Here is a 27,393-nt window from a genome sequence, read left to right as displayed (position 1 = left end):
TCTCCTACCCCCTTCTGATGTCTATGTCAGAAGCTTTCTCTGTCCTGTCACTTTAAATAAACTTTTGCACACAAAGCTCTGAGTGACTGAGACCTACCTTTCGTCCCAGAGTTAAATCTTCTCCTTCAGAGACCACGAATCCGATGGCGCTGTTCACCGTAAGCTATCATGTTGGGAGCTCATCGGGGATCTTCAAGACAAGGTAAGAATACTCAGAGCTGGGACTCTTCTGCTCTTTTACTGTAAAGTCTGTGCTTTTCTAACTCAGAAGCATATGGACCGAACTTCTTTTCCTGGTCAGCTTTCCCTGGTGTCGCTGACTTTTTAATAACTGCTTGGGGGATTAAAGCTACTAAGATAATGTGCCAGATTGTAGACTTTCAGAGGACTTGCAATCCATGCTGTTATTTTGTTTTTCTAGCCATACCCCCATCCAAGTTTTACAGGACACTGCAGTCAGGAACACATTAGAGAGCTAGCTGGAGCTGGAGCTCCAGGGACATCTCTCAGACTGGAAATCATCATCCTGACCCGAGAGACCCAGAAGCAAGTTCTTGTCACGGCTATGCCTCCGGATTGTACGGATGGAGACATTGCTGGTGAGCATAAGATTCCCGAGGACACAGACCAGGGAACTCCAGATTTAGGCAGATTGGAAATGCATCGGACTTCTTCCCTTGGTAGTGCTAGCTCTAAGTGGACCAGAGAAAGCCCGCCAGTGGCTCTTGTCCCAACTCCTTAGATATTCATTTTGTACAATCCGCTGGACAGGAATAGAAAGGTTGACCTTGACACTCCATGAACATGAAAGACTATTTTTTTCTTCATAGGCCAGCCCTCCATCATCTCCTTTGTTATCACATAGACTCATGTGGCAATTCTCAGAAGGGATACCATGGGTTTTCCGGTCATCCCTTTATGACTTACCACTTCTACTGCAGTCAGGAATATGCTTGAGAATGTGCTCAGGCACAAAAAAAAGATGGATGTTTCCCCTAGTGGTCTTAGCTTGGGAGACATTCCGGAAGGCTACTCTGCTCCACCCTGGTGGCACCAGAGAAAAAGGGGAAATCAAGCCAAGGTTTTAATGGTGAGGAATTGGACATCAATCTGGGATGCCATCAGCTCTACCCCTGGTGCATCTCCACCCCGCCTCGGTGGTAGAACGGGGAGGGCCGATAGTGAGACACCTGCGTCGGTAAGAGACAGGTTAACTCCAGCCAGGGAAGGAAGCTTAGGCAGAAGACCTTTCTCCACCCCCATCTAGAGCAGGGAGGGACGCCTCTGGGTAGAAAAAAAGCTGTGGTACTGGGTGCCGCTTTTTTCTCTCTTACAGATGGGAGCTTGCAGTTCCAGAACCACTCCTTTGAGTTGTATCTTGAAAACCTGAGATAAGTTTGATCCCCAGAGACTAAAAAGTCCCATACATAGTCTTTCTTTGCTTTAAAAGAAGACCTTACCTGCTCAGAGAGGACAATCTCTGCTGGGACAACTTTTATCACTCTGTATACCCCTGTCATCAGAGCCAGTTCGAACACTCTCTGGTTTAAAATTTTTATCTATGAAACTATGACTACAAAAAGGAGAGATGACATTTTTTGACACTGAATGGCCGTGACATTCTTTAGACTTCAGAGAAAACTGGTTAAAATGAAATCTTTTTGAAACTGCAAAACTGGCCCTTTTTGCACAATTTCCTTGTGAAATTAGGAAAAAGCTGGCTCATTGAAATACTTTTTTGGAGCTCTAATTCTGCTTGAGAAACAAAGACATGCCTGGGAAAAAGATCTGAAGTTAACTCTTATCATGTCCTTGAGATACACAGCCACTCTGTCTGCAACTCCCACCATGAGCAAACTGGTAGAACTTCAAGCCAAGGGAAACAAAAAAAGGGCAAAGAGACATTTTAAATTTCAAGTGGAAAACGGTGAGGTCTCTGTCTGTCCAGATTTATGTGTGTCTCAGTGTGTTGCTGTCCTTGGATAAAATTGCTAAAGGCTAACTGGTCAGTGAGCTCTATTTAATTGGTCTAAAGAAAAGTAAGTGCTTAAAAATCAAAGAGTTCTAAATTCAAGAAAATTAAAATGAATTTCAGGCATATGTGAACTGGGAGATAGTCACTATTGAATTGCTACCTGGCATTGATGTTTGTTTATTGATCTAATTAACACATTGTGAAGATACTTTTACAAATGACATAATTTGGGGTGATTTATGTTTATCAATCTACAAAATGATGATATAAAGTACAGTTCATGGTTACAATAAGGAATGGGATTACATTTTATTAAGGAAAAAGAAAGTAAGTCTAAACTAACAGGTGACTGTTTCTAAATGGGCAAATGGAATGATAAATACAGAAAGTGTAAAAAAAAAAAAAACACAAAGGCTTGTGACAAGTGGAAGAGAGTTTTATTCATGGTACAAGTTTCTTAAGACATTAAACTGCCTTTGAGCTCTTTTCTTTACTTTGACTAAGTGAATAACTATTGTTTCACAGTGAATGTAAGCTGGTACCAAACTGGAATTTGATTTTCTCTCCCTATTAAAAGAACAAGGTTTTCTTGGAATATGGCTTTTGATAACAGATTATGGCACGCATAGACAAAGCTTGTTCTGCTTTTACAAAAATTAACCCTTCATCAGGGAATTTAAAATGGATAAACAATGGCTATAAACCAAGTAGTTGGGGCTATGGGAAATCCAAGATGGCCGCTTGGCTTTTCCCGGCTCCCTGACAAACTTACTTTTATTTGATAAGAGAAAGCCTTTCTGGCTTCAGGGTTAATGTCTCACAGTAGATAAAAAAAAGAAAATGGTTAAAATGTGTTCTTTACAATCTCCAGTTATTGGAGCATGCACATTGCTAGGCCATACAGACATTGGCAAAAAAACTTCATGAGCTTCTTGGAGACTATTGCTTTCACTGGCATCCTCTGTTGTCGGAATGGCAGAACAAAGGGATTGGTTGCATGAGATTAAATAGACTGCTAAATATTATTACAATTTTCATGATTTTTTGTCTGACATATTACTGGCTTCTAATCTTTGTTTTCAGATATAAAGAAACTCTTCTCCTCAAGTCACTGATGGTTTAAAACAATTTAGTGATTTACACCTGTGGGTAAAATTAAAACATTTTTTTTCTCTCTGCCTCATCCCTTCAGAAATTGGAGACATTTGGGTTCTGAACAGCCTCATCAAAGTTAAAAAAAACTGTCTCCAGACATATACAGAAATCTCAGAGTATACTGGGGAGCTCTAAAAGAGAAATCCACCGAACTGATGTCAGGCCTACGCCATCTAATATGTTTCACTGAATATTAAGTTCCAGTTTTGCTATTAAGGTCTGTATTTACTAAGGCTCACTTCTTAGATAGTTCCTTGTGGTTATGTTACATTGCTAAGATGTTTAATTAAGTTATTAAAAAGGATGCTCTGAGTTTGTTTATAATGCTTATCTCAATAACAAGTCTTTGAATAAAGATCAGATGCTCCAGGATCTACAACCAGGAGATTAACAGCAGGCTACAGTCATTTAACAAACAGTCAGATGACCTGGAGATGTCACTGGGCTATACCTAATGGAAGTTCTTGACTTAAGTTCTTATGATTTTATCATTACTGCTAACTATAGTGTTTTCTAAATTGCCTGTTTCAAGAAGTGTTGTCCATTACATTATCAATTATGTGACTGAGCCACTGATATGATGATAGTGTACAGTTCCTTATGAAATCCATAGTTATAATGGTATGACTCTATATATAAGAAGCAGCAACAAGAGGGAATATTTTCCTGGACCAAGAGACTAGTGATACAGATGTGGTCCAGAGACTTTTGCTACTCACAGGTCCTAGTCCAATAACAGGACATTGAGTGGTCTATCAGTGAAATCTTCGACAGACCTGGGAATGAGCCTTCCCAGCACCGTGGGACATGATGGTCATGAAATGCCCCCCAAACCATGGTCAAACTCATGGCAATAAAGGGACCCTGCTCTGGTAACTTGCACTTCCTGCCTGTCTTTACAAAGATTTAACTCATGGACACTGCAGATGCTGACCTTCAACATTCCCTGAAAGGAGTTTAGGGTGAAAATCAGAAATTAGACACTCACTCTGTGCTCTGGAAAAAAAAAAAAAAAGGGACAAACAGGCCTTTGGACAGTTAGATATTTTCAGGTAAAAATTGTCTTGAGTCCTAATTCTTGCATCTTCTCATATCTAGAAAAACACTAAAATTGTTAATGGTGACAACTACATTAGCTTATATATTAATACCACAATAAGAGGTTAAAGCCTACTTAGACAAACAGACAACTGACTACCTGTCTATAAGTTTCTCTAGAACAGCTGTCTATATTGGGGTTCAGACTCATTCTTCCAAAAAGAAATGGTAATGTTTATTTTGTCTGTTAAGGTTCAGGTTGTCACTATTTCAACTACTTCTAACTAAGTTTGTTATACCCACATTCAAAATGTATATAAACATACCAAATGGCCCCCTTTTTATAAATAGGGAAGCCCACGTGTTGACTCTGTCTAGATCAGAATCAAAGTTACTACCAAATGTGACCTGATTCTTAGTCTTGGTTGGACCCCTGACTGTAATAATTCTTTTACTGATTTTTGGTCTCTGCACTTTTAAGCTGTTTGTTTAGTTTGTTTTTTCTAAAGGATACAACGGCTTCCCAGACAAAGTAATGGTGATGCAGAGAGTCTGGTCGCTCTTCAAAATGGACTCCCCTGATATTCCACTCTGGTCACAGACACAATCTTGGTTTATAAGCTCTCCTTGGTGGAAAACTATCTTGACTTTGATAACTGCAATCATATTATTTTTGCTGTTTGCTCCTATGTCTGTAACTGTATAATGAATTTTGTATCTAAGAGGCTTGAGGCATTTAAGTTACAAATGATTGTTCAAGCTCCTATGATTGCCACAGGCTCTTCCAACTATTACGTGGGGACCCTGGATCAGAGATCCTTAGTACAAGGGTAAGGAGAATATGATGCCTCAACAATTTAGGGTCTGCGCCCATTGCCAGCAGGAAGTTACAGAAAGATTTCTCCGCCCACTTCCCTGGCAACCATATTCTTCCTAAAAGAAAAAGGGTGGAATCAAAGAGCTAAAGCTTAGGCAGGCAGTCCAAGGCCCTTTAAGGAGGAGGTGAACATTCTCTCTCATCTTTTCTTTAAGCCTTGTGCAACAATGTATCTTACCTAAGAACTGGCCTTTCTTTAGGTCCAGAACTAATGATCACACAGCTTAATGTCTTACTCATGGAAATGCTTTTCTTAGGCTCTATGTTAATGAGTATAATTGTAACAAATCTTGCCTGGGAACCTGTTTCTTAAGACTTGTACCCCTGATTACACAGCAACAGTTTATCTACCCCAGAGATGTTGCCTGGAACCTGTTCTCCCAGGCTAATCTTGTGCCAAAGCTATCTCAGGATGTGTGCCTTGGGAAAGGGTCTGGTGGAACTCTTACAACCTTGAAGTATTCTTTTTATCTATTTTCAGCAGATAATTGAAAACTATATAGGGCCCACTTGAATTAGTGAAGCGGGTACTCTCCTACCCCATTCTGATGTCTATGTCAGAGGCTTTCTCTGTCCTGTCACTTTAAATAAACTTTTTCACACAAAACTCTGAGTGACTGAGACTTGTCTTTGGTCCTGGGATTAAATCTTCTCCTTCAGAGACCACAAATCTGGTGGCACAGTTCACTGTTCACTGTAAGCTATCAAAAGAAGATAGATAGAGAAGGGACTGAAAAATGATTGGAGAGCTATCAGAGTGTGGAACAAGCCTGAACCAGAGTGAAGGAGATGAAGAGGGAAGGATGGGAGCGTGTAGCTTCTACACCACAGTGAAATCTAAGGAAGTTTTGAGGGTCCATGAGCCAAATTCAGTCATCAGATGAGTCCCATGCCTCCATCAATGGGCCTGCCTGACTATCCCTGCTGCTGTCAGTCATCAGAAGGTAGTGATGAATTTCAGGGTAGCACCTGGGCCCTTGGCCAATGACTCTTCCAGCAGTTGGGGGTCTGCAAGGCATATTGTCATGACAATCATAGGATTCCTATGAAATTTACACTTTTGATATTTAAGATATGTAATTTTTGAGATTATACCTCATATACTTTATGGCAACCAGATACTCCCAACATTTCTGATGTTTTTCAGGAGGGAAGGGAAAGAGCAATGAGTCCCTGCCAATATTCCACTTAAGAAGCTAATAAAATATTGTGCAAGACATATGACTAAATATGAAATAAGATACCTGCAGAGTGGCTTCTCTTGCTTTTCTTTTCTTTCATAGTGATTTCCAAAAGGGAAGGGTTCATGCCAGAGTCTGCATGTTGGTCACAAACCGCAACCAAAAAAGAGAATGAAAAAGTGGTGATCCATAGTCCTGGTTCTGTCACACACATGTGGTAAGACACTGGAAATGTTACATCACCCAGGCTTTGGGTTTCTCCTTATTGAAATGCTATGGCTAGATTAGATTATCTCTGAGCTCTCTTTCAGCTCAGAAATGTTGAGTGTTGAATGCTCTCCACTGAAATGTCAAATAATAGCTCAACAAACTAACATATGGATTCAATGTAGTTATAATTTGGAGAGGTACCAAACATTTTGTTAAAATATGTAGAGGAAATTGAGCATGTTGCCTTAATGATCCTGAAACCCACTGGGTTGTGTAGGGTCTGGGCAGGAAATCAGACACAGAAATCGTTGCCTTAAGTGACATATGTTCCAGAGTTAGGGCTGTTCCAGACCTGAGCCGCACAGCAAGGAGCCACAAGTTCCCACCTACTGAGGGTCTTGTTGAACATGTGCAGGCTACACTGTCCTTCAGTCTCTGATCTGCTAGATTAAACCCAAAAATAATCATTCTCAGAATATGAGGCAAGCATGACCCCTGATTGCATCACTAATAGAGAGGATGTTTTGTTGTCCTTAGTGGAACAGATTTTAAAAATATGCCCCACATTTGAAGATTATTGCCTGATGCATTTTGTATCTAAAATGGGTAGTTGGTTCTGAGGCTATTCTGACATTTTCCGTGAATTAACTGGCTGAAGAGAGAAGGATTTCAGGTTTCAAGAAGTTTTCTTAGATAAAGAAATTTTAATAAAATCATCCTGAATCCACATTTGGAGGCCTATAGCTATTTTAATTCATCCAACTTGATCAAAATACAGTAGGCTTTAATTAAATCAAAACACAATTACAATTATGTTTTAAATGTTAGAAATCAACATAATCTAATTTCTCAGAGAACTAAATTCTTCAGAGGAGAACTCATTAATGCACAAATGGTGGCCGTCAGAAGTAACAGACCTAATGATGGCCAAGTTTTATTCTTAGAAAATTGACATATTTTAAGAGCATACTACCTAACAGTTTTAGGCACAGTCTCATAATATAACTTACTGATATGTGGAGTGGGAAATCTGGTCAATATTCACAGCAACAGTAAACACCTTCATTATGAATTAGAGGAAGAATTGGCTCAATTAACTGGGGACAATAATTCATAAGGTATTTTTGATATATCTTGTAATTCTACAACTAATGATGAAAATAAAGGACAACATTTAGTTAAGTCAGTTTCTGTGATAAAACATTTATTAAGGCAACAAAGATAATGGGGAACAAGCCTGAGATAAATTTAATACCACTGAAAGTCTTACCAAGAATTAGACTGAATATAATTTGATTAAAAGACCAAAAAGGGACTGAGAATCCCCAGGGAATTTGACTTTGGAGGCCAGTGGGATTTGATTACAAAATTTATGCAGTACTGGGGAAACAGACTCTTGGAGGGCACAAATAAAATCTTGTGCTCACCAGGACCCAGGAGAAAGGAGCAGTGACCCCAGAAAAGCCTGACCCTAACTTGCTTGTGAGTGTTCAGGAGTCTCTGGCAGAGGCCTGGGTTGACAGTGGCCTGCTGCAGGGCTGGGGGCACTGAGTGTACCAATGTGTGCACAGGACCTTTTGAAGGAGGTCGCTATTATGTTCATTACCTCCACCATAGTTTGGTCTCAGGTCAAACAACAGGGAAGGAACACAGCCCCACCCATCCACAGAAAATTGGATTAAAGATTTACTGAGCATGGCCCTGCCCATCAGAACAAGACCCAGTCAGTCTCTGTTATCAAGAAGCTTCCATAAACCTCTTATTCTTATCTGTTAGAGGGAAGACAGACTGAAAATCACAATCACAGAAAACTAATCAAACTCATCACTTGGATCACAGCCTTGCCTAACTCAATGAAACTATGAGCCATGCCATGTAGGGTAATTCAAGACAGACAGGTCATGGAGGAGGGTTCTGACAAAAACATGGTCCACTGGAGAAAGGAATGGCTAACCACATCACTATCCTCGCCTTGAGAACCCCATGAACAGTATGAAAAGGCAAAAAGATAGGACACTGAAAGATGAACTTGCCAGGTCAGGTGTCAAACATGCTACTGGAGAAGAGTGGTGAAATAACTCCAGAAAGAATGAAGAGATGGAGCCAAAGTGAAAACAAAGCCCAGTTGTGGATGAGACTGGTGATGGAAGTAGAATCTGATGCTATAAAAGAACAATATTGCATAGGCACCTGGAATGTTAGGTCCATGAATCAAGGTAAATTGGAAGTAGTCAAATAGGAGATGGAAAGAGGGAACATCAACATTTTAGGAATAACTGAACTAAAATGGACTGGAATGGGGGAATTAATTCAGATGATCATTATATCTAATACTGTGGGCAAGAATCTCTTAGAAGAAATGGAGTAGCCCTCATAGTCAACAAAAGAGTCTGAAATGCAGTACTTGGATGCAATCTAAAAAACAACAGAATGATCTCTGTTCATTTCCAAGACAAGCCATTCAATATCACAGCAATCAAAGTCTATACCCCAACCAGTAATCCTGAAGAAGCTGAAGCTGAACGATTCTATGAAGACCTACAAGACCTTCTATAACAAACACCCAAAACAGATGTCCTTTTCATCACAGGGGACTGGAATACAAAAGTAGGAAGTCAAGAAATACCTGGAGTAACAGGCAAGTTTGGCTTGTAGTACAAAATGAAGCAGGGCAAAGGCTAGCAGAGTTTTGCTAAGAGAATGCACTGGTCATAGCAAGCACCCTCTTCCAACAACACAAGAGAAGACTCTACACATGGACATCACCAGATGGAAGATATCGAAATCAGATTGAAAATATTCTTTGCAGCCAAAGATGGAGAAGCTCTATACAGTCAGGAAAAAAGGCCGGGAGCTGACTGTGACTCAGATCATGAACTCCTTATTGATAAATTCAGACTGAAATTGAAGAAAGTAAGGAAAACCACTAGACCATTCAGGTATGACCTAAATCAAATCCCTTAAGATTATATAGTGAAAGTGACAAATAGATTCTAAGGATTAGATCTGATAGACAGAGTGCCTAAAGAACTATGGATGGAGGTCCATGACATTGTAAAGGAGGCAGAGATCAAGATCATCCCCAGGAAAAAGAAATGCAGAGAGGCAAAATGGTTGCCTGAGGAGACCTTACAAATAGCAGAGAAAAGAAGAGAAGCTAAAGGCAAAGGAGAAAAGGAAAGATACACCCATTTGAATGCAGAGTTCCAAAGAAGAGCAAGCAGAGATAAGAAAGCCTTCCTCAATGATCAGTGCAAAGAAAGAGGGAAACAATAGAATGGGAAAGCCTATAGATCTCTTAAAGAAAATTAGAGATACCAAAGGAACATTTCATGAAAAGATGAGCACAATAAAGAACAGAAATGGTATGGACCTAACAGAAGCAGAAGATATTAAGATGAGGTGGCATGAATACACAGAAAAACTGTACAAAAAAGATCTCCATGACCCAGATAATCATGATGGTGTGATCACTCACCTAGAACCAAACATCCTGGACCACAAGTTCAGGTGGGCCTTAGGAAGCATCACTACGAACAAAGCTAGTGGAAGTGATGGGATTCCAGTTGAGTTATTCCAAATCCTAAAAGATGATGCTGTGAAAGTGTTGCACTCAATATGCCAGCAAATATGGAAAACTCAGCAGTGGCCAAGGACTGGAAAAGATCAGTTTTCATTCCAATCCCAAAGAAAGGCAATGCCAAAGAGTGTTCAAACTACCGTACAATTGCACTCATCTCACACACCAGCAAAGCAATGCTCAAAATTCTCCAAGCCAAGCTTCAACAGTACATGAATGGTGAAATTTCAGGTGTTCAAGCCAGATTTAGAAAAGGCAGAGGAACAGAAATCAAATTGCCAACATCCATTGGATCATCAAAAAATAAAGAAAGTTCCAGAAAAACATCTACTTCTGTTTTATTGACTACACCAAAGTCTTTGACTGTGTGGATCACAAAAAACTGTGGAAAATTCTTGTAGATGTGGGAATACCAGACCACCCTACCTGCCTCCTGAGAAATCTGTATGCAGATCAAGAAGCAACAGTTAGAACTGGACATGGAACAACAGACTGGTGCCAAATTGGGAAAGGAGTACAGTCAAGGCTGTATATTGTCACCCTGCTTATTTAATTTATATGCTGAGTATATCATGCAAAATGCCAGATTGGATGAAGCACAAACTGGAATCAAGATTGCCAGGAGAAATATCAATAATCTGAGATATGCAGATGACACCACCCTTATGGCAGAAAGTGAAGAAGAACTAAAGAGCCTCTTGATGAAAGTGAAAGAGGAGAGTGAAAAAGTTGGCTTAAAACTCAACATTCAAGATACTAAGAATATGGCATCTGTGTCTCCTCCCTTCATGGCAAATAGATGGGGAAACAATGGTAACAGTGACAGACTTTACTTTGGGGGGCTCCAAAATCATTGCAGATGGTGACTGCAGCCATGACATTAAAAGACACTTGTTCCTTGGAAGAAAAGCTATGACCAACCAAGACAGCATGTTAAAAAGCAGAGACATTACCTTGCCAAAAAAAGGCCCATCAAGTCAAAGGTGTGATTTTCCCAGTAGTCATGTATGGATGTGAGAGTTGGACTATAAACAAAGCTGAGGGCTGAATAATTGATGCTTTTGAACTGTGGTGTTGGAGAAGACTCTTGAGAGTCCCTTGGACTGCAAGGAGATCAGACCAGTCCATCCTAAATGAAATTGGTCCTGGATATTCATTGGAAGGACTGATGCTGAAGCTGAAACTCCAATACTTTGGCCACCTGATGCTAAGAACTGATCCTGATGCTAGGAAAGATTGAAGGCAGGAAGAGAAGGGGAAGACAGAGGATGAGATGGTTGGATGGCATCATTGACTCAATGGACATGAATTTGAACAAGTTCTTGGTGTTTGTGATGGACAGGGGAACCTGGAATGCTGCAGTTCACGGGGTCAAAAGAATCAGACATGACTGAGCGACTGAACTGAACTGAACTGAGCTGAAAAGACAACAGACACGTTTGAAGACATTGCCAGCCGTCTCCTGTACCTGGTTGAAATACCTGTACTATTTCTCTAATACATCCAAAGCAATTAAGAAAACAAAAGGGCAGCTATCTGTTTTTTGGTGTTCATCAAAAGAGCCATCTTGTTCTTATCTGTCTTAGTCTTGTTATCAATAGACCTAATAAAGTTCTAATTCCAAGTAACTGGCCAGGAATTATGAAGGTGACCAAAAAGGAGAAGACCCAAGCCAGTGAATGATTATCATAGACACTCACTCACCTAAAGTGAGAGTCTTTATAGAAACTAAAAGAAAAGCAAATTTATATTCCAGTCTGTACTATCAAATACTAAGCTACTCTGAGACACATGGTAACTGGGTTCTAGACCTGACCCTGCTGTAAGCTCACTGGCACGTGTCACTTAGGCCTTTTGGGTTCCAGTAGCATCTGTAAAAGTGAGAACCTCACACGTGGGAGCTCTTCCTTCTACCAATCACCCTATCTCTTTGACTCTAACACTTCAAGACCATCACCCTACAGTCCAGAGCACATGAGCAAGAATAGTGGAACAGCTAATAGGAAAAACCAACACTAACTTATCTAGCCTCTTAAGTCTCAGCCATCTTTAAAAAGACTTTTTCTTGATGTGGACGATTGTTAAAGTCTTTATTGAATTTATTACACTATTGCTTCTGTTTTATGCTTTTTTTCTTGGCCATGAAACATGTAGGATCTTAGCATCCAGATCAGGGATCAAACCTGCACCCCCTGTGCTGGAAGGCCAAGTCGTAACCCTGGACTCCCAGAGGAGTCCCTCTCAGTCGTTTTTGTTGAGGAGTTTTTGTTAATCATCCACCTTTATGAGCTTTAGCCCATTTTTCTTGCTAGGCAGTTCCTCATTTTATTTCTAAGAACTACACATCAGAAACCTTTTTGTTGCAAACCAATGACCCTTGGGTCAACCAGCCTTCTGAGGTGTTTTGTTTGGTCCTAAAGAACTGTACTCAGCTTGACAGGCAAGGTCACTGGGCAAGTGCTTTGCAGTGCAAGCAGCTGGCCCCTTCTTGTACTGATGAGTCACGCTTGACCTCTGTAGACCTGAATTTTCATCCCTTATGCTGAGATAAGCTTTGCTTTTACATAAATCAGGAAAAGTACACTGATGCACAGAATATTTTTTAAAAAGTTATTGTCAAATAATTAGTACTTTTCCTTTCTCCCACAAAACTTCAGGGAACCATAAGTGCTTAGGGACACAACACTAAGAAGGGACATACACACATAGACACAGACTCAAACACACAAAAATAATTCTACTTTGATGATGTTATATATATATATATATGTATATATATATATATATATGATGATGTTATATATATATATATGATGAGTTTTGCAGTTAGAAAAATCTCAAAAATAATCTCAATTTTTAGCCCATACATATGTTTTGGTGAACAAAATCTTCTTTGAATTTTGCAAATATGGGGGAAATGGGATAGAGACTGTTAACTGGAGAAGAACAAAACCTTTCTGAGGCTTCAGAGTCGCCAAGGTCACCTTCTGGCCCCAAGTGAAATTTGCTCAGTTGTGTCCGACTCTTTGCTACCCCATGGGCTATACAGTCCATGGAATTCTCCAGGCCAGAATACTGGAGTGGGTAGCCATTCCCTTCTCCAGGGGATCTTCCCAACCCAGGGATTGAACCCAGATCTCCTGCATTGCAGGTGGATTCTTTACCAGTTGAGCCACAAAGGAAGACCAAGAATACTAGAGTGGGTAGCCTATCCCTTCACCAGTGGATCTTCCCAATCCAGAAATTAAACCGGGGTCTCCTGCATTGCAGGAGGATTATTTACCAACTGTGCTATCAGGGAAGCCTGGAATCCCTGATATCTGGCCCCGGAATCATGATATTAATATTATTCTTTTTGCTGAGCAAAGAGACTCTCATGACTCTCAAAGAGTCATGACTCTCTTGTTAATCTCTTAATCTCCTAAATTTCTACCCCTCACTCCCGCTTTTTAATTCTGAGTATTCTGCACACAGAGAACCTTATTCTATGAAATGAGTTACTCCAAATTCTGTATACAATAGAGCTGCCTTAGTTCCTTTGAAAGTGAAAGTGAAGTTGCTCCGTCGTACCCGACTCTTTGCGACGCCATGGACTGTAGCCCACCAGGCTCCTCAGTCCATTGGATTTCCCAGGCAAGAATACTGGAGTGGGTTGCCATTTCCTTCTCCAGGGGATCTTTAGTTCCTTTTCTTGCTTACTGTTGTTCACTCTAAGCTTGTGTCTGTGTAGATTTCAGGACTTAGATATCTTTAGGGATTAATTTCTCCCCTTTCTGTGGAACCAGCACAGAGAAGTCCAAATGTTCTCCTGGGCTAATTAACTACTTTGGGAGCCTGGCATCTCAGAGTAGAAAGAGTTCTTAAAGGTCATGTAGCCTAGCCATGCATCAGACATTTAAACCTCATCTGCCATTTCATGTTGGTAGTTAAAATATGGCATGTTTATTTATCTTTACTGAAAAAGGACTGATGCTGAAGCTGAAACTCCAATACCTTGGCCATCTGATGTGAAGAACTCACTGATTAGAAAAGACCCTGATGCTGGGAAGGATTGGGGGCAGGAGGAGAAGGGAACAACAGAAGATGAGACGGTTGGATAGCATTACCAACTCAATGGATATGAGTCTGAGCAAGCTCTGGAAGTTGGTGATGGACAGGAAAGCCTGGCGTGCTGCAGTCCATGGGGTCGCAAAGATTTGGACACGACTGAGTGACTGAACTGACTGACTGAAAAAGAACTCAGTCTCTGATAAAGCATGCCACACCAGATCAAGGCAGCCTTGTTAAGTCTTACTGTGAGCTCACATCACTTCCTGTTTCTACTCATACTGTCAGTTCTATACTTGGGAATGTGCCTAAAGTAACATTTCTTAATACATTTTGATGTCCCTGCATTACTGTCTGTTTCTGCACCCTAGAAATTTCCAATCCCTTCAGGTCATTGCTTCACCAGTTTGATGGTTCTTTGGTAAATTTGGTCCAATCAATTTTTGCCAAAGGATAATGCCCAACTCAGGATTCCCAGGCAGCCCTAGTGGTAAAGAACCCTCCTGCCAATGCAGGAGACAGAGACTCAGGTTTGATCCCTGGATCAGGAAGCTCCTCTGGAGGAGGGCATGGAGACCCGCTCCAATATTATTGCCTGGAGAGTCTCATGGACGGAGGAGCCTGTCAGGCTACAGTTTACATGGCCACAAAGAGTCAGACACGATGGAAGTGACTTAGCATGCATGCACAATACCCAACTCAGAACAGGACACTTTCTACAGCGTTAGTTCCTGGACAGAGATTTCAGCTTCGTCCTGGATGTACTAATACCTAAATCACATTTCTGGGCAAGGGCTCATCCTTAGCAGTTCCGTGAAACACTGGGGGGATTAATGAAGCCAGACACAGCTGTTGAAAGTGTCCTTCCTGGAGAAATTTACCTGAGATTCATATCTCTTTCCCAACTCTTAAAAACTGAACAAAACTGTTAACAAAATGAAAATGAAAATCTGGTTCATTTACTTTTCAGGCTAAAAATTTTATTCAATTTTTTATATCTGCAGTTTCTTCATTAATATTTAATTTAGATTTGGGCAATGTACTCAGTTTTGTGTATGTTGCAGATATTTTTATCTGCTGAAATGCTTTGATTATTATTATATATTCTATTCTAGCATTTTGTAGGAATGTCACTTCCACTTTCTACTCATTTTATCCCCATCCTCCCAGACTAGCCCAGAGCAGTTGTATGTGGAGATAGCTGGCTAGGTTTTTCAGGCTAACTTGGTTTCTTGTCCTTAGTATACTCTTACGGCTCACAGCTACGGCCAGGTTGCAGTCACAACCCAACATTTGGAAGGTGGTGGAGTGCAGGATGTGCTGCACCAAGGAGACATGGGAGAGCTCATGCTCCGCAGGTTCACACAACTCACGAGAAAAAAAGAATTCTAACTATGTATGGTGTGTACGTGCTCAGTCATGTCTGACTCTGCAATCCCATGGACAGCGGCCCAGAAGGCTCTTCTGTCCATGGGGTTTCCCAGGCAAGAATACTGGAGTGGGTTGCCATTTCCTTCTCCAGGGGATCTTCCTGACCCAGGGATCGAACCCATGTCTTCTACATCCCCTGCGTTGGTAAGTGGTTTCTTTACCACTGCACCACCCAGGAAGCCTAACAATGCATGGTAACAGATGTTAATTAAACAATGTGGCGATCACTTGCCAATAGTATATACAAAGTATATTCCTTAATTTTAAAAAATAATACAGGAAACCTAGTATCTTCAGAAAGCAGAGAGAAAGCAAAGAATCTACCCTCATATGATCTCAAACTCATCTTATTAATCATGTTGGGCCCTGAATAAATGACTTCTTCCCCCTCCCCCACCCTGCCTCCAATCCCCAACTCCCCCCCGCCCCAGCAGACATTTCCAGAAATGCTAGTACTCCCCTTCTGCCACCAGCTTATCAGGGGTTGAAAGTTGTGTGGCAGGAATGTATCTTCATCTCTGTGTCACCACAGTTGCCTTAGAAATTTCAAATATTTGGAAATTCACACATATACACACATGAGAATTTGTCAAGAGATTTGGATTCTGGGGGCTTTGGGTGCATCTGAAACCAATGAGGGGGGATTAATATGTGTCCATTCCTCATGAGTCTCTGTTCTAGCCTGTTCACAGATGATCTCATTTCATCTGCTCAAAAGACCTGCAAAGCAGTTACCGTTAGTCTCATTTTACAGATTAGGTAGTTGAGGTTCAGAAAGGTGAAAAAAAATTATCCAGAATATTACAGCTACTAAGGTTATTAATAATGGTGCTTTCATGGGGTCGTGTTCCACCACCCTGGAAAGCAATGCCTTTTTTTCCTTTTAATTGCACTAAATTACCATGAATCCTATTTTTTCTAAGAACATGTCCTTTATACAACCACAACAACAAAAGGAAGCAGTATCACATGCTTCAAGGGAAAACAAAAACAAATAAACAAGACACAGTGAAGTCTCTCACCCCAGATCAGGAGGCTGCAAACTTTTTCTCTAAAGGGCTAGATAAATATTTAAGGCTTTGCTGAGTACGTGATCTCTGTGACACTTCTGAAACACTGCCATGATGGGATGAAAGCAGCCATAGACAAGAGAGAAACAAATGAAAGCACCTGAAAAACTTTAGCCACAAAAACACTTTTTACAAAGCTTTATTTACAAAAGCAGGTGTGAATTTGAACCTCTCCTGGGGGACCCATACAGCCTTGAAGAACCGGATTGCCCACGAAGACCTCTTTCCTCCCTGTCGCCATGCTATGCGGCCATGCAAAAGCATGGGAGATCACCTTTTTAGGTGGGTCAGGATATTTGATGTGATCCACCTGATGAGAAGAGCCAACTCATCAGAAAAGGCCCTGATGCTGGGAAAGACTGAAGGCCAAAGGAGAAGAGGGCGTTAGAGGATGAGATGGTTGAACAGCATCACCGACTCAAGGGACATGAACTTGGGCAAACTCTGGGAGGCACTGAGGGACAGGGTGGCCTGGTGCGCTGCAGTGCATGGGGTCACAAAGAGTCGGACACGACTTAGTGACTCAACAACCACAGGATATCTGAAAGGTCTGAGCTATTTTGCACAAGTCAAGAGAAGCAAAACAGAATTTGCTTCTTCAGTTGTTCAATATGTGCTCTTCATAGATGGCAAACATATTTTCCAAACTTAACGTGAATAATATTTTTTGACAGTTTTTTTGAGGGAAACAACTAAATCAAGAATGAGCATAGTGTTTTCTAGTTGACTTCAATAGTACCTTACCCTAATCAGAAATTAGGTGCATAACTGCAGATAGCCTGAAGGTAAACTACAGGTGATACCTTCATAGTATTTTGTCCCTATCTTTTAGATAGCTTGATTTTCCCTTATTCTTATTTTATTTTCAATTAAGCTTAACAAGGAGGAATAATTTGGGAGAAAAATAAAAATCATGAACTCTACTTTTTAATTTTCAATATAGAAATTACATCTGTACAATGTTTTCACCCAGAACAAATATATTTTTAAAATAATTAATTAATACTGAGAGAAAAGACAGTGGAACAATAAGTAACTGTCATTGTGTGGCAGGTTGACATTTAAAAGTTTTAAATTTAAAATTATATTTTTGAAAGGATATTAGTTCTTTACTATGTTAATTGAACTACCTCCAATGAACAGCTCAAGGAAGAGTCAAATTAAGTTTATCAATGCTCTGTAAAATATCCATGAATGTTATTAACTCTCTTTCCCTGTAATAGGCACAACCACAGTTACAACAGACACAAGCCAGCAACTATTCAATCTTGCTCTCTCTTAACAATCAACAAGGGATTAGGGCTCTTCTGGTGTCTCAGTGATAATCTGCCTGCCAGTGCAGGAGCCCTGGGTTCGATTCCTGGGTTGGAAGATCCCCTGGAGAAGGAAATGGCAACCCACTCCAGCATTCTTGCTAGGGAAATCCCATGGACAGAGGAGCCTGGTGGGCTACAGTGCATGGGGTTGCAAAGAGTCAGACACAACTGAGCAACTAAAGAACAGAAATTCAGAAAATAAACAAGAATTACAAGTATACATTGATTTGATAACCCACAGCAGGAGAAAATTACATAAAATCTATCTGGAGATGAACATCATTCTTTTCACAAACCACAGTTAAAGTTCTTCCAAAATTATATAATTTATGCCATATTTTCCATTTTCCTAGAAAATTTTTGGTGTTTGATAGGCCAGCCAATGGAGATATTTCATGAAGGATTTTGGCAAGGGTCTAATTGAGTTTTTCTGGTGCTATCAGTTGACTGTTCTGGATTTTCCCAATCATCATCATAAACTTTTTAGACTGATTATTTTGTGATATTTTGTACTCTTGCAAAGGAAATAATAAGCTCTCCATAGATATATCTTCCAGTTTCACAATGCATTTAAATTAACCAGCATATTTAGCTGTTGACCTACTAAAGAATTTCCTATAGCTTTTATCAGTTAGCTCAGTTCAGGTCAGTCGCTCAGTCGTGTCCAACTCTTTGCAACCCCTTGAACCGCACCACACCCTGTCCATCACCAACTCCCGGAGTTCACCCAAACTCATGTCCATTGAGTCTGTGATGCCATCCAACCATCTCATCCTCTGTCGTTGTCCCCTTCTCCTCCTGCCCTCAATCTTTCCCAGCATCAGGGGCTTTTCAGATGAGTCAGCTCTTCCCATCAGGTGGCCAAAGTATTGGAGTTTCAGCTTCAGCATCAGTCCTTCCAATGAACACCCAGGACTGGTCTCCTTTAGGATGGACTGGTTGGATCACTTTTATAGTAATGTTTAAAATTCATGAATTTGTTTACTTTTTAAAGAGTCAAAAGAGGAGCTAGAAATAAAAACCTCTTTGATTCCTTAGCATCCCAAAGTCATGAGTTATTCCAAAATCATCAGTGTATATGTTTAGCCTTACTACTTAACACATTAATATGCTTTACGGAGTGACACAAGTTTAGCTAAATTAAACAAAATATGCTTTTCATGAAGAACTGGATACTATAAAAAAGTATAGAATAGTTATTGCATATTTACTATAACTGCCTTTTTCATTTTTACAGTGGTGGTTTAAACACTAAGTCGTGTCCGACTCTTATGACCCCAAGGACCGTATAGCCTGTTAGTTCCTCTGTCCATGTGATTTCCCAGGCAAGAATACTGGAGTGGGTTGCCATTTCCTTCTCCACGTTTTTATAGTAAGTCCTGTCAATAAATAATATTAATTTAGGACCGGGTAAAGGAAACTTCAAAAGCTCTGTTTTGTGAATGGACACAAATTGAACAAACACAGTCATAACATTCTCTTTCATTGGATAAGATTAGTAAGGAAAGAGGATTGATTGTTACACTAGTTATATGAAAACAGTTAAATAGTTACATGAGAAGGAAAAAGTAAAAGTATTTCATAATGCTGAAACAAATGCAAAAAAAATAACTACTAGAAAGGAGCAGGTTAAATGATTCTAGGAACTCCTATATGCTGATATTACTTCATGATCCCACCATCCAGTGTGGGAAAGGCCTTTTGTAGCTTTCACATGACTTATCACATCTAAAATTATAATTTAATTAGTCTGCCTTTAGCATCCATCTACATTGGCTAGAATAAAATTCAAAAGGGTAGGCTCTCCACCTATTTTGTGCAATAATTATTCTAAACACCTAGGGCAGTTATTTGGCAAAGAATAGTAAGAACTTCGATAAGAATAAACTTTTCTTTCTGAATCATAGTAGTAAAATGATAAAGTTTAATTCCTCTTTTGAGGAGGGTTCTGTAATCATGGTGATTTAATTCAAGTTTGGATAGATGAGGTATACTTTGCTCTGATGAAAGCAGTTTAATAAGAAGACTGAGAAGAATTTTAGAAATTAGGTATTAACTAGGGTGGGACTGTGGGAAGAATTATTCAATTATTTTAGCTGCTGCTTTATGTTCTTGTCCTCTAAGATAAGGTAAGTTGATTGGCTCAACACTAAGATGATAGGGGTCTGAAAAGGATTTCTCTACGGAGCAATAATTCTCCTTTGTAATCTGCACATCAAAGAACAGTTAATATGTCTGTAAAACTAAATAATAATTTGAAAGAACAACAGAAAGTACAACATACTATTTCCTCATATCCTAATTTTCAGTTTTTTAAAAAAGGATCATAAAACCTGTCTGGCTATTTTTATATTTGTTGACAGTTGTTTCTCTTTTTTTAGTGATGAATAGAATTTTATGTGATAAAGATAAAGCCTTTGGTATCTCCTAAAGCCTCTGGTATCTCCAAACTGAACACCTTCATTTTGTAGAAAAAGTAAACCAGAGAGGTTTCTTGAGTTATTTACTGTCATAAAGCTAATTAAAATACTAAATTTCTTTCAATCATATCATATATCATTACATATAACTCAAATGTTTAAAAATATATTATCATATTCTATTGTAGTGTTTGAGTATGCAGCTTTGTTTAATTTTAGAATTCAGTATTATTCTTTTCTGTTGTAGCATGCAATTTAAAAATTTTTTTTTCTTAAAAATGAAAAAGATCTCTGCTACTTTTTGAGAATGAGGCCAATTATATTTTTCCATTTTCCTTAGAACAAAATGTAGACTTCCTTTTGTTGAGGTTGAATTACATAACTATTTAATAATGACATACAAGAAGCTCTTAGAGCAAAAAGGAATAAACAATTGAGAAAAATTTTCTCTAGGCTATGATTAGATTTTTCTCATTCATATTTTATATATAGGATATGTATGACAACAGCACAAAGAAATGAGTGAAATATGAATCAAGATCTCTTTTCAATGTTTACTGGCGTATGTTTTTATTTTGTTTAGGACAATATTTTAAGAAGACTTCTCTTTTTTAAAAAAAAAAGTCTGCTATAATTCCCAGTTTTACCATTGATGATTGTTTAGTAAATAAAGACAAGGACTAAAATTTTCCAGGTAAAAAAATTCACCAGTCTTGCTTCCTGAGTAATTTTTAATATCTTTTTCTCGGTTTAATTAAATTATTTGACATCAGACATTTAAAATATATTATTCTTTAAGAAGGGCTTCCCTGGTGGCTCAGACAGTAAAGAATCTACCTGTAATGTGGGAGACCTGGATTTGATTCCTGGGTTGGGAAGATCCCCTGGAGGAGTGCAAGGCAACCCACTCCAGTGTTCTTGCCTGGAGAATCCCCATGGACAGAGCAACCTGGCAGGCTACAGTCCATGGGGTCGTATAAAGTCAGACACAACTGAATAACCAAGCAAAGCACAGAGAAAAGTTTAGCAATTTTAAAACAGAAAGAATAATCTTATACTTTAAATGTAAGTTTATTTTCTCCTCTGCTATTCTGAGGTAGAATTCTTTTCCAGTAAATACATATTTTGTCACAGAATGTATTTAGAATTTGAATAACTTAAAATGCATATGATGCATATGATGCAAACTTCTTCCTCTTTTTTTTATTACCATGAAATTGAAAATTTTACTTCATTTTTAGTGTCTACCTTAGTATGCTGACATGAAAGGAGAGATACTTTATACATTTTGTACAGTCTGCATTTCACAACTGCTCTCATAAATTGATCACACATGAATTGCCTTTAAGTTATCTCCTCTTCTTAGCATGGATACTATCAATACATTAAAACAACGAATTCTCATATTAAATATGCAGACAGCTTGTAAGACCTTGATAGAAGAAAATTTGGGGTTCCCTGATAGCTCAGTTGGTAAAGAATCCACCTGCAATGCAGGAGACCCTGGTTTGATCTCTGGGTTGGAAAGATCCCGTGGAGAAGGGAAAGGCTACCCACTCCAGTATTCTGGCCTGGAGGACTGTATAGGCCATGGGGTCATGAAGAGTCAGACACGACTGAGCAACTTCACTAGACTAATGATGGAAAGAGTTGCCTTTGCCTCAACTGACTAATATTCAGGCTAATACTGCTTTGTATTATATACCAAGCTCCCTTGAGAACCTTGGTACCTTTCTGTAACCAGTGTTAGGGAACTGGTCTTTCAATAAGAAACAATAAGAATTGTTTCTTATTGAAACAAACTCAATTACAAAGTTTCAAGGTATACAGCCTATGATTTTTAGAGTAAAAATATAATTTGTTAGCTTTAAATATTTTATTCTCAAGAGGCCTTAAAAATACTTCAGGAAAGAGTACAATTACTAGGAAATTCATTATTTGATACACATCCTTGGGAAAATAAACATTGATCCAAAGTTTCAAATAATAAAACAATCGGTTGGGAGAAAATTTGCCACATCCTTTTGGGAAAACCTGCTATAAGCCGTTAGAGGATAGACCCTCGTGATTCAAGTTTTTCACATTTTCTTGCCAACATATTTAGTATTACATGCTTTATTTGACAGTGCTTCAGTTTCCCATTTTATATCCTGAATTGTTTCCTGAAAGACTGGTGTTGCTGTTGTTGCTTTTCCCCAAGAGCTTAGAGAAAAAGCTTAAATGCCCGAGTAGCACATTTGGAATATGCAGGATAAGAACAGATTATATCATTGCTAACCCCCATGCCCAATGCCTCTATACTACTTGTTTTTTTCCGTTCATACAGTAATAAAATCTTTCCCCATGATTTCCTTACTAGTATAAGTTGATGCCCTCTAGTTTCAGTCTCCTGAAAAGTTATACTTACGAGGAAATCGACTCAGCTTTAAAGTTTGCAGGTTAGAAGGAAAAATTTTGCCATTACCCTCAACCTTCTAACCTGAAAACTTTAAAACCTGAGTCGATTTCCTCGTAAGTATAACTTTTCAGGAGACTGAAACTACAGGGCATCAACTTGTATTAGTTAGGAAACCATGGGGACGCTCAAAAATATAATTTAAATATTAACTATGGTTGTCTATCATACGATGCAGCAATTTCACTTTTGGGCATATGTACAAAAGAAATAAAATCACTGCTTCAAAAAGAAAAATAAATAAATAAATAAAAAGCAACATGAATAACCAACTAATCCTCCACAATCTAAAAAGCAAACCAACCCATCACTAAGTTAAGATTCAAATGAAACAATTTCATCTTCTGACAACCATTTAGAAACCTTCAAAACAGAGCCCCAAACTGCAATCAGCTTCTAGACCAGGTTGTGAATTTGTCAAAGCCCAGTTTTAGGGCATTCTCCTTGCCAGCGCTTCACAGCCCCCTTTCCCCAGCCCACTGTTCACAGACTAATCCCCAGTTGTCCAGAACTTTCCATGTGATATCCACCTCATTCTTTTTCTTTTTGGCCCAGTGCCATGAGCTAATGTTTCCAGAATTTATCACATCAGGATTTATCGGGCCCGTGTTTTGTTCTCTCAGGATCTTTTCATGAGAAATTAGCAAGTCGTACTGGGAAATTCATATACACTGAGCTGTAAGGGGAAAGCAATTTCACTACGTCCTGTGGCTAGTAGGTCAAATATTTGTAGTTTAAAGGGTATTATGAGATTCACAATACCTTAAACCAGTAGTCTTCAAATATTTATCTTTTTAAAGTTATCATCATCTAGTGATCAAAGCATGTTTTCAAGTAAAGTTTTCTATAAAATAGGTACAAGTGAAAACACTCCCATTAAAGTAGGGGATAGGACAGGTACACCCCATTTTCCCCTCCTCCCTGCTCTCTGAGTGGCCTCAGAGCGTCTCTGAGGAATTTCTGTGGTTCCACAAACACAGCCTGCAAATGATCCCATTAATGCAGGGGGATAACTGCTTGTAAGAATGTCAGGCACATGGCTAGCGCTTTGAAATCAGTGGTTTTTAACGGGGCTGATTCTGCCCGCCATGGGGACTTTGGGAAATAACTGAACACCGTTGTTGTAACTGGGAGAGGAAGGAAGCAGGTGCTACTGGGATCCAGTGGGCAGCAGACAGGATGTTGTTAAACATCCAACAATGTTCCAGCCTAAAATGTTACAATAATGCTGAGATTGAGAACGCCTGCTCACAGAGAGGAGGGCGCCAGAAGCTGCTGGGAGTTGGGGGAGGAGGGAAGACTCCAGTCTCTGGAATCAGACTTAACTAGAGAGCCATTCGGGCTTGCTCAGGATTGGGGAAGGTAGAGAAGGCAGAAACTGTGCAAAATTGTGGGATTTAAAAGTTGGTTATATTTTCAGGCTAACTTGCATTTGACAGCAGCTAGACCCAAACAAATAAGCCTAGCACTTAGCTAGCATAAATATTAAACAGAAATTTACTGTGTGACTAATAACCACCATGAGTTGCCTCATGAACTCCAGAGTTGGGAGCTTCCTGGGAGACACTGGCTGCGTCTGGAGGTGACCCTGGTCCACTCCGTCTCCAGGGAGCAGAGCCGAGCCAGGCGCATGAACAGGGCTTCCCGGGGTCCAGCGCCCACCACCTCCCTTCCCCCGGTGTAATGTCTGCTGCATCCGCTCCTGAGCCGGGAGGACGGAAGAAGGCTCTCTCGGGGAAATCCCATCCTCCTTCAACCGTCCTGTGCAGAAGGCAGGGACCTCTGTGTCCCTCATCCTCGCACCAAGGAAAAGCTCTCTCATCTAGACGCCTCCCGCTGGGGCCCACCCTGACCTCTGACCCGGTCACTACCCCGTGTTGTTCCTCAAAAAAGAGATCACTTCGAATATTTAAAAGATAAATAAAATATTTCAGTACAAGTGTTAGCCCGGTTAGGCGCTTTTGCTCGCTCCCCATCTCCTGAATAGGCTTCGTTTAAAGGCCCCAGAGGCTCCAATGACAGTTTTACGCGGGTCATCAGTTCGAAAGCTCTGGAGAGTCTAAGAGAAAACATACAGTAAGTCCCCCACCCCACCCCCGCCGTCATTATATAGAAAAGAGACAGAAAGGAAATCCTCCTCACCCGGGGGCCCCTTTTGTGTTGTTCCTGCCAACGCAGCAGCCCTCCCGCTATATAGACCGCGCGCCGGCCCCACCGCCCTGAACTCCATGCCCGCGTCCAGCAGCCATGGGGAAGGTGAGCCCCGCGCCGGCGGGAGGGGCCCGCAGCCCGGCTGCAGGCCAGGCCTCTGAGCCTCTCCTTCCCTCCCTTGCAGATCACCTTCTACGAGGACCGGGGCTTCCAGGGCCGCCACTACGAGTGCAGCAGCGACCACCCCAACCTGCAGCCTTACTTAAGCCGCTGCAACTCCATCCGCGTGGACAGCGGCTGCTGGATGATCTACGAGCAGCCCAACTTCCAGGGCCCGCAGTACTTCCTGCGGCGCGGAGACTACCCCGACTACCAGCAGTGGATGGGCCTCAGCGACTCCATCCGCTCCTGCCGCCTCATCCCCCACGTGAGTCCGGTCCCCCTGGGCCTGCCGTGGGCTCGGGTCACGCCGATCCCCAGCGCCGTGGTCAGACTGTGGGACGGTGGCCTTCCTTTGCCGGTTCTAACCGGGTTCTCTTTTCCTTTATAATATCTCTTAATTGAGAATGCAGTGCTCTTAACTGAGATTTTATTTTCCTTTGCTAAAATTAAACTCACCTCTACTGGGGGAAAGTGTTCAGGGTGTCTATGCCACAGGTGATGAACTCCTCGCACTCGGGTGGTCTTAGGCTAGTCCCTGGGCTATTTCTTTCTTTCCTCACCTGTAAAATGGGGCTACTAGGGCAGCTAATTCGTAGAGCTGTGATGAGGTGGGAAGGAGATTGCCTGTCACCTGGCAAGCCACCCCCTCCTACAGATATTGACTACTTTGAACATCCAGGGTCTCTCAAGTCCTGCTTTTTGATTCAGCAAAACAACTAACCAGCAATGTGACTCCAGTAGCCCCTGCAAAGTCATTGCTATCCAAATAAAGCCCGAGCAGCCTGGAATTCCACAGTTAGGGATGCTGTAATTTGACTGTGACCGAGTCCTGTGGAAAATGCACCACTTTGGCTAAGTTTGAAAGACCCTCAGAGGGTTTAATGCCTTGATAGGACCCAGACTGGCATTAGGAGCCTGGAAATCTCAGCTTCCACCTTCCAGGCCTGACTCTTCTGGTTACAGCCTGAAAGTTCTAGTCATTAGTTTCTCATAAAAGAAGACAGAATGGTTGCCCCACGTGTGTCAGGCGGTTGTGAAGATCAAAATTAGGTAACGGACATGTGAACCCTTTGCAAACCATGGAAGATGCCTTAGCAGTTTTTATGCCTCAGAATGAATTGCTTATGAGAAACTTTGCTAAGGAGGGTTTGATGGTGGAAGAAGGAAAACTGAATATGTACCTGCCGGGAAGAAACAAGCAGATAAAGGCACAAGTGCTCAGAAGAGACAGACAGGATTCACCCAGGACTAACAGCCTCCCTTCCATTTTCCTAAAGGTCTATAATCTATCCATCTAGGCAGGCCTCTCATGAGTTTGAGCTTCTATTTTTATTAATAACCTAAAATTATTTTGACAGATCACATGTTAGAACTGAGAAATGAAACTTAACCGTTAACAATGGCTCTTGCTTTTCAGGACTTCAGAATAGCAAGACTCATAGCAGAGAGGCAGGAATTAGGTGTCTGGGCTGAATGATCACCATTCTGTGCCTTACTTACTCTGGGGAAAGCAATCCTGCTTCCCCTCTCCCCAACCTCTTCTAATGCTACTGAGACCCAAAATAATGCCTTTTGCGAGGGATATATTTGCTTTTTATTTTAACATCTAATTATTTTATATCCTCCAAGGGGACTCCAGACCACCAGAAATCTATCAAGGAAAGAACAAAACATTATATATAAAATTGTTAATTAAGAGTGGTACTAAGTAGGTACTAAATATAGTTCATGTAGGTTGTGGCCCTGGAAAACTCTAGGGAAAACCACGCATATCTTGATCTATGTGAATAGCACCCCCTTCAGTTCTGCAGTGTGTTGTCTACCCAGTTGCACACAGTGGCCCTGGTGTTGCCTGTCTTTTAAACTTGTCATCTCTGATGTAAAAAAGATTTTGTAAATGCCCATTTCCCCCAGGGGTGTGAGTGATTAGTGGCTAAGGACTAGCTTCTCTGACTTCTCCCATGTGCTGATTGCTGAACCCACAGACTGGTTCCCACCGGCTGAGGATCTATGAGAGAGAGGACTACCGAGGCCAGATGGTGGAGATCACAGAGGACTGCTCCTCACTCCACGACCGCTTCCACTTCAGTGAGATCCACTCCTTCAATGTGCTGGAGGGCTGGTGGGTCCTCTACGAGATGAGCAATTACCGGGGGCGGCAGTACCTGCTGCGGCCGGGGGATTACAGGCGCTACCACGACTGGGGGGCTACAAGTGCCAGAGTGGGCTCCTTGAGGAGGGCCGTGGATTTCTATTGAAATATTTTTACTCTACCCTTTTCTCCACATGAAAGTTAATAAAATATTTCCTGTGTGCTTGATGCAA

General features: G+C 40.7%; 1 protein-coding gene across 4 annotated transcripts; it reads left to right on the top strand.

Annotated features, from left to right (window-relative positions):
* Nucleotides 1–27,393, top strand: LOC122426819 (gamma-crystallin F). 4 transcript variants are annotated; one of them, XR_006265236.1, is made up of 6 exons: nt 1–202; nt 422–599; nt 1,337–1,927; nt 3,059–3,347; nt 6,329–6,443; nt 25,091–25,183. XR_006265236.1 is itself a non-coding variant. In XM_043446007.1 (4 exons), the coding sequence occupies exons 2-4, from the start codon at nt 25,003–25,005 to the stop codon at nt 27,324–27,326; spliced, it is 525 nt and encodes a 174-aa protein (XP_043301942.1). In that variant the 5' UTR covers nt 24,691–24,831; nt 24,934–25,002; the 3' UTR covers nt 27,327–27,393. The 4 variants fall into 4 exon arrangements, 1 of the variants encoding a protein (XP_043301942.1); XR_006265237.1 differs by lacking the exon at nt 6,329–6,443 and having other exon boundaries at nt 25,091–25,196; XR_006265238.1 differs by lacking the exons at nt 6,329–6,443; nt 25,091–25,183 and having other exon boundaries at nt 3,168–5,652.

This window comes from Cervus canadensis, chromosome 24 (assembly GCF_019320065.1).
Source record: "Cervus canadensis isolate Bull #8, Minnesota chromosome 24, ASM1932006v1, whole genome shotgun sequence".
NCBI classification, from domain to species: Eukaryota; Metazoa; Chordata; class Mammalia; order Artiodactyla; family Cervidae; genus Cervus; species Cervus canadensis.
This window is presented reverse-complemented; position numbering and strand designations above follow the sequence as displayed.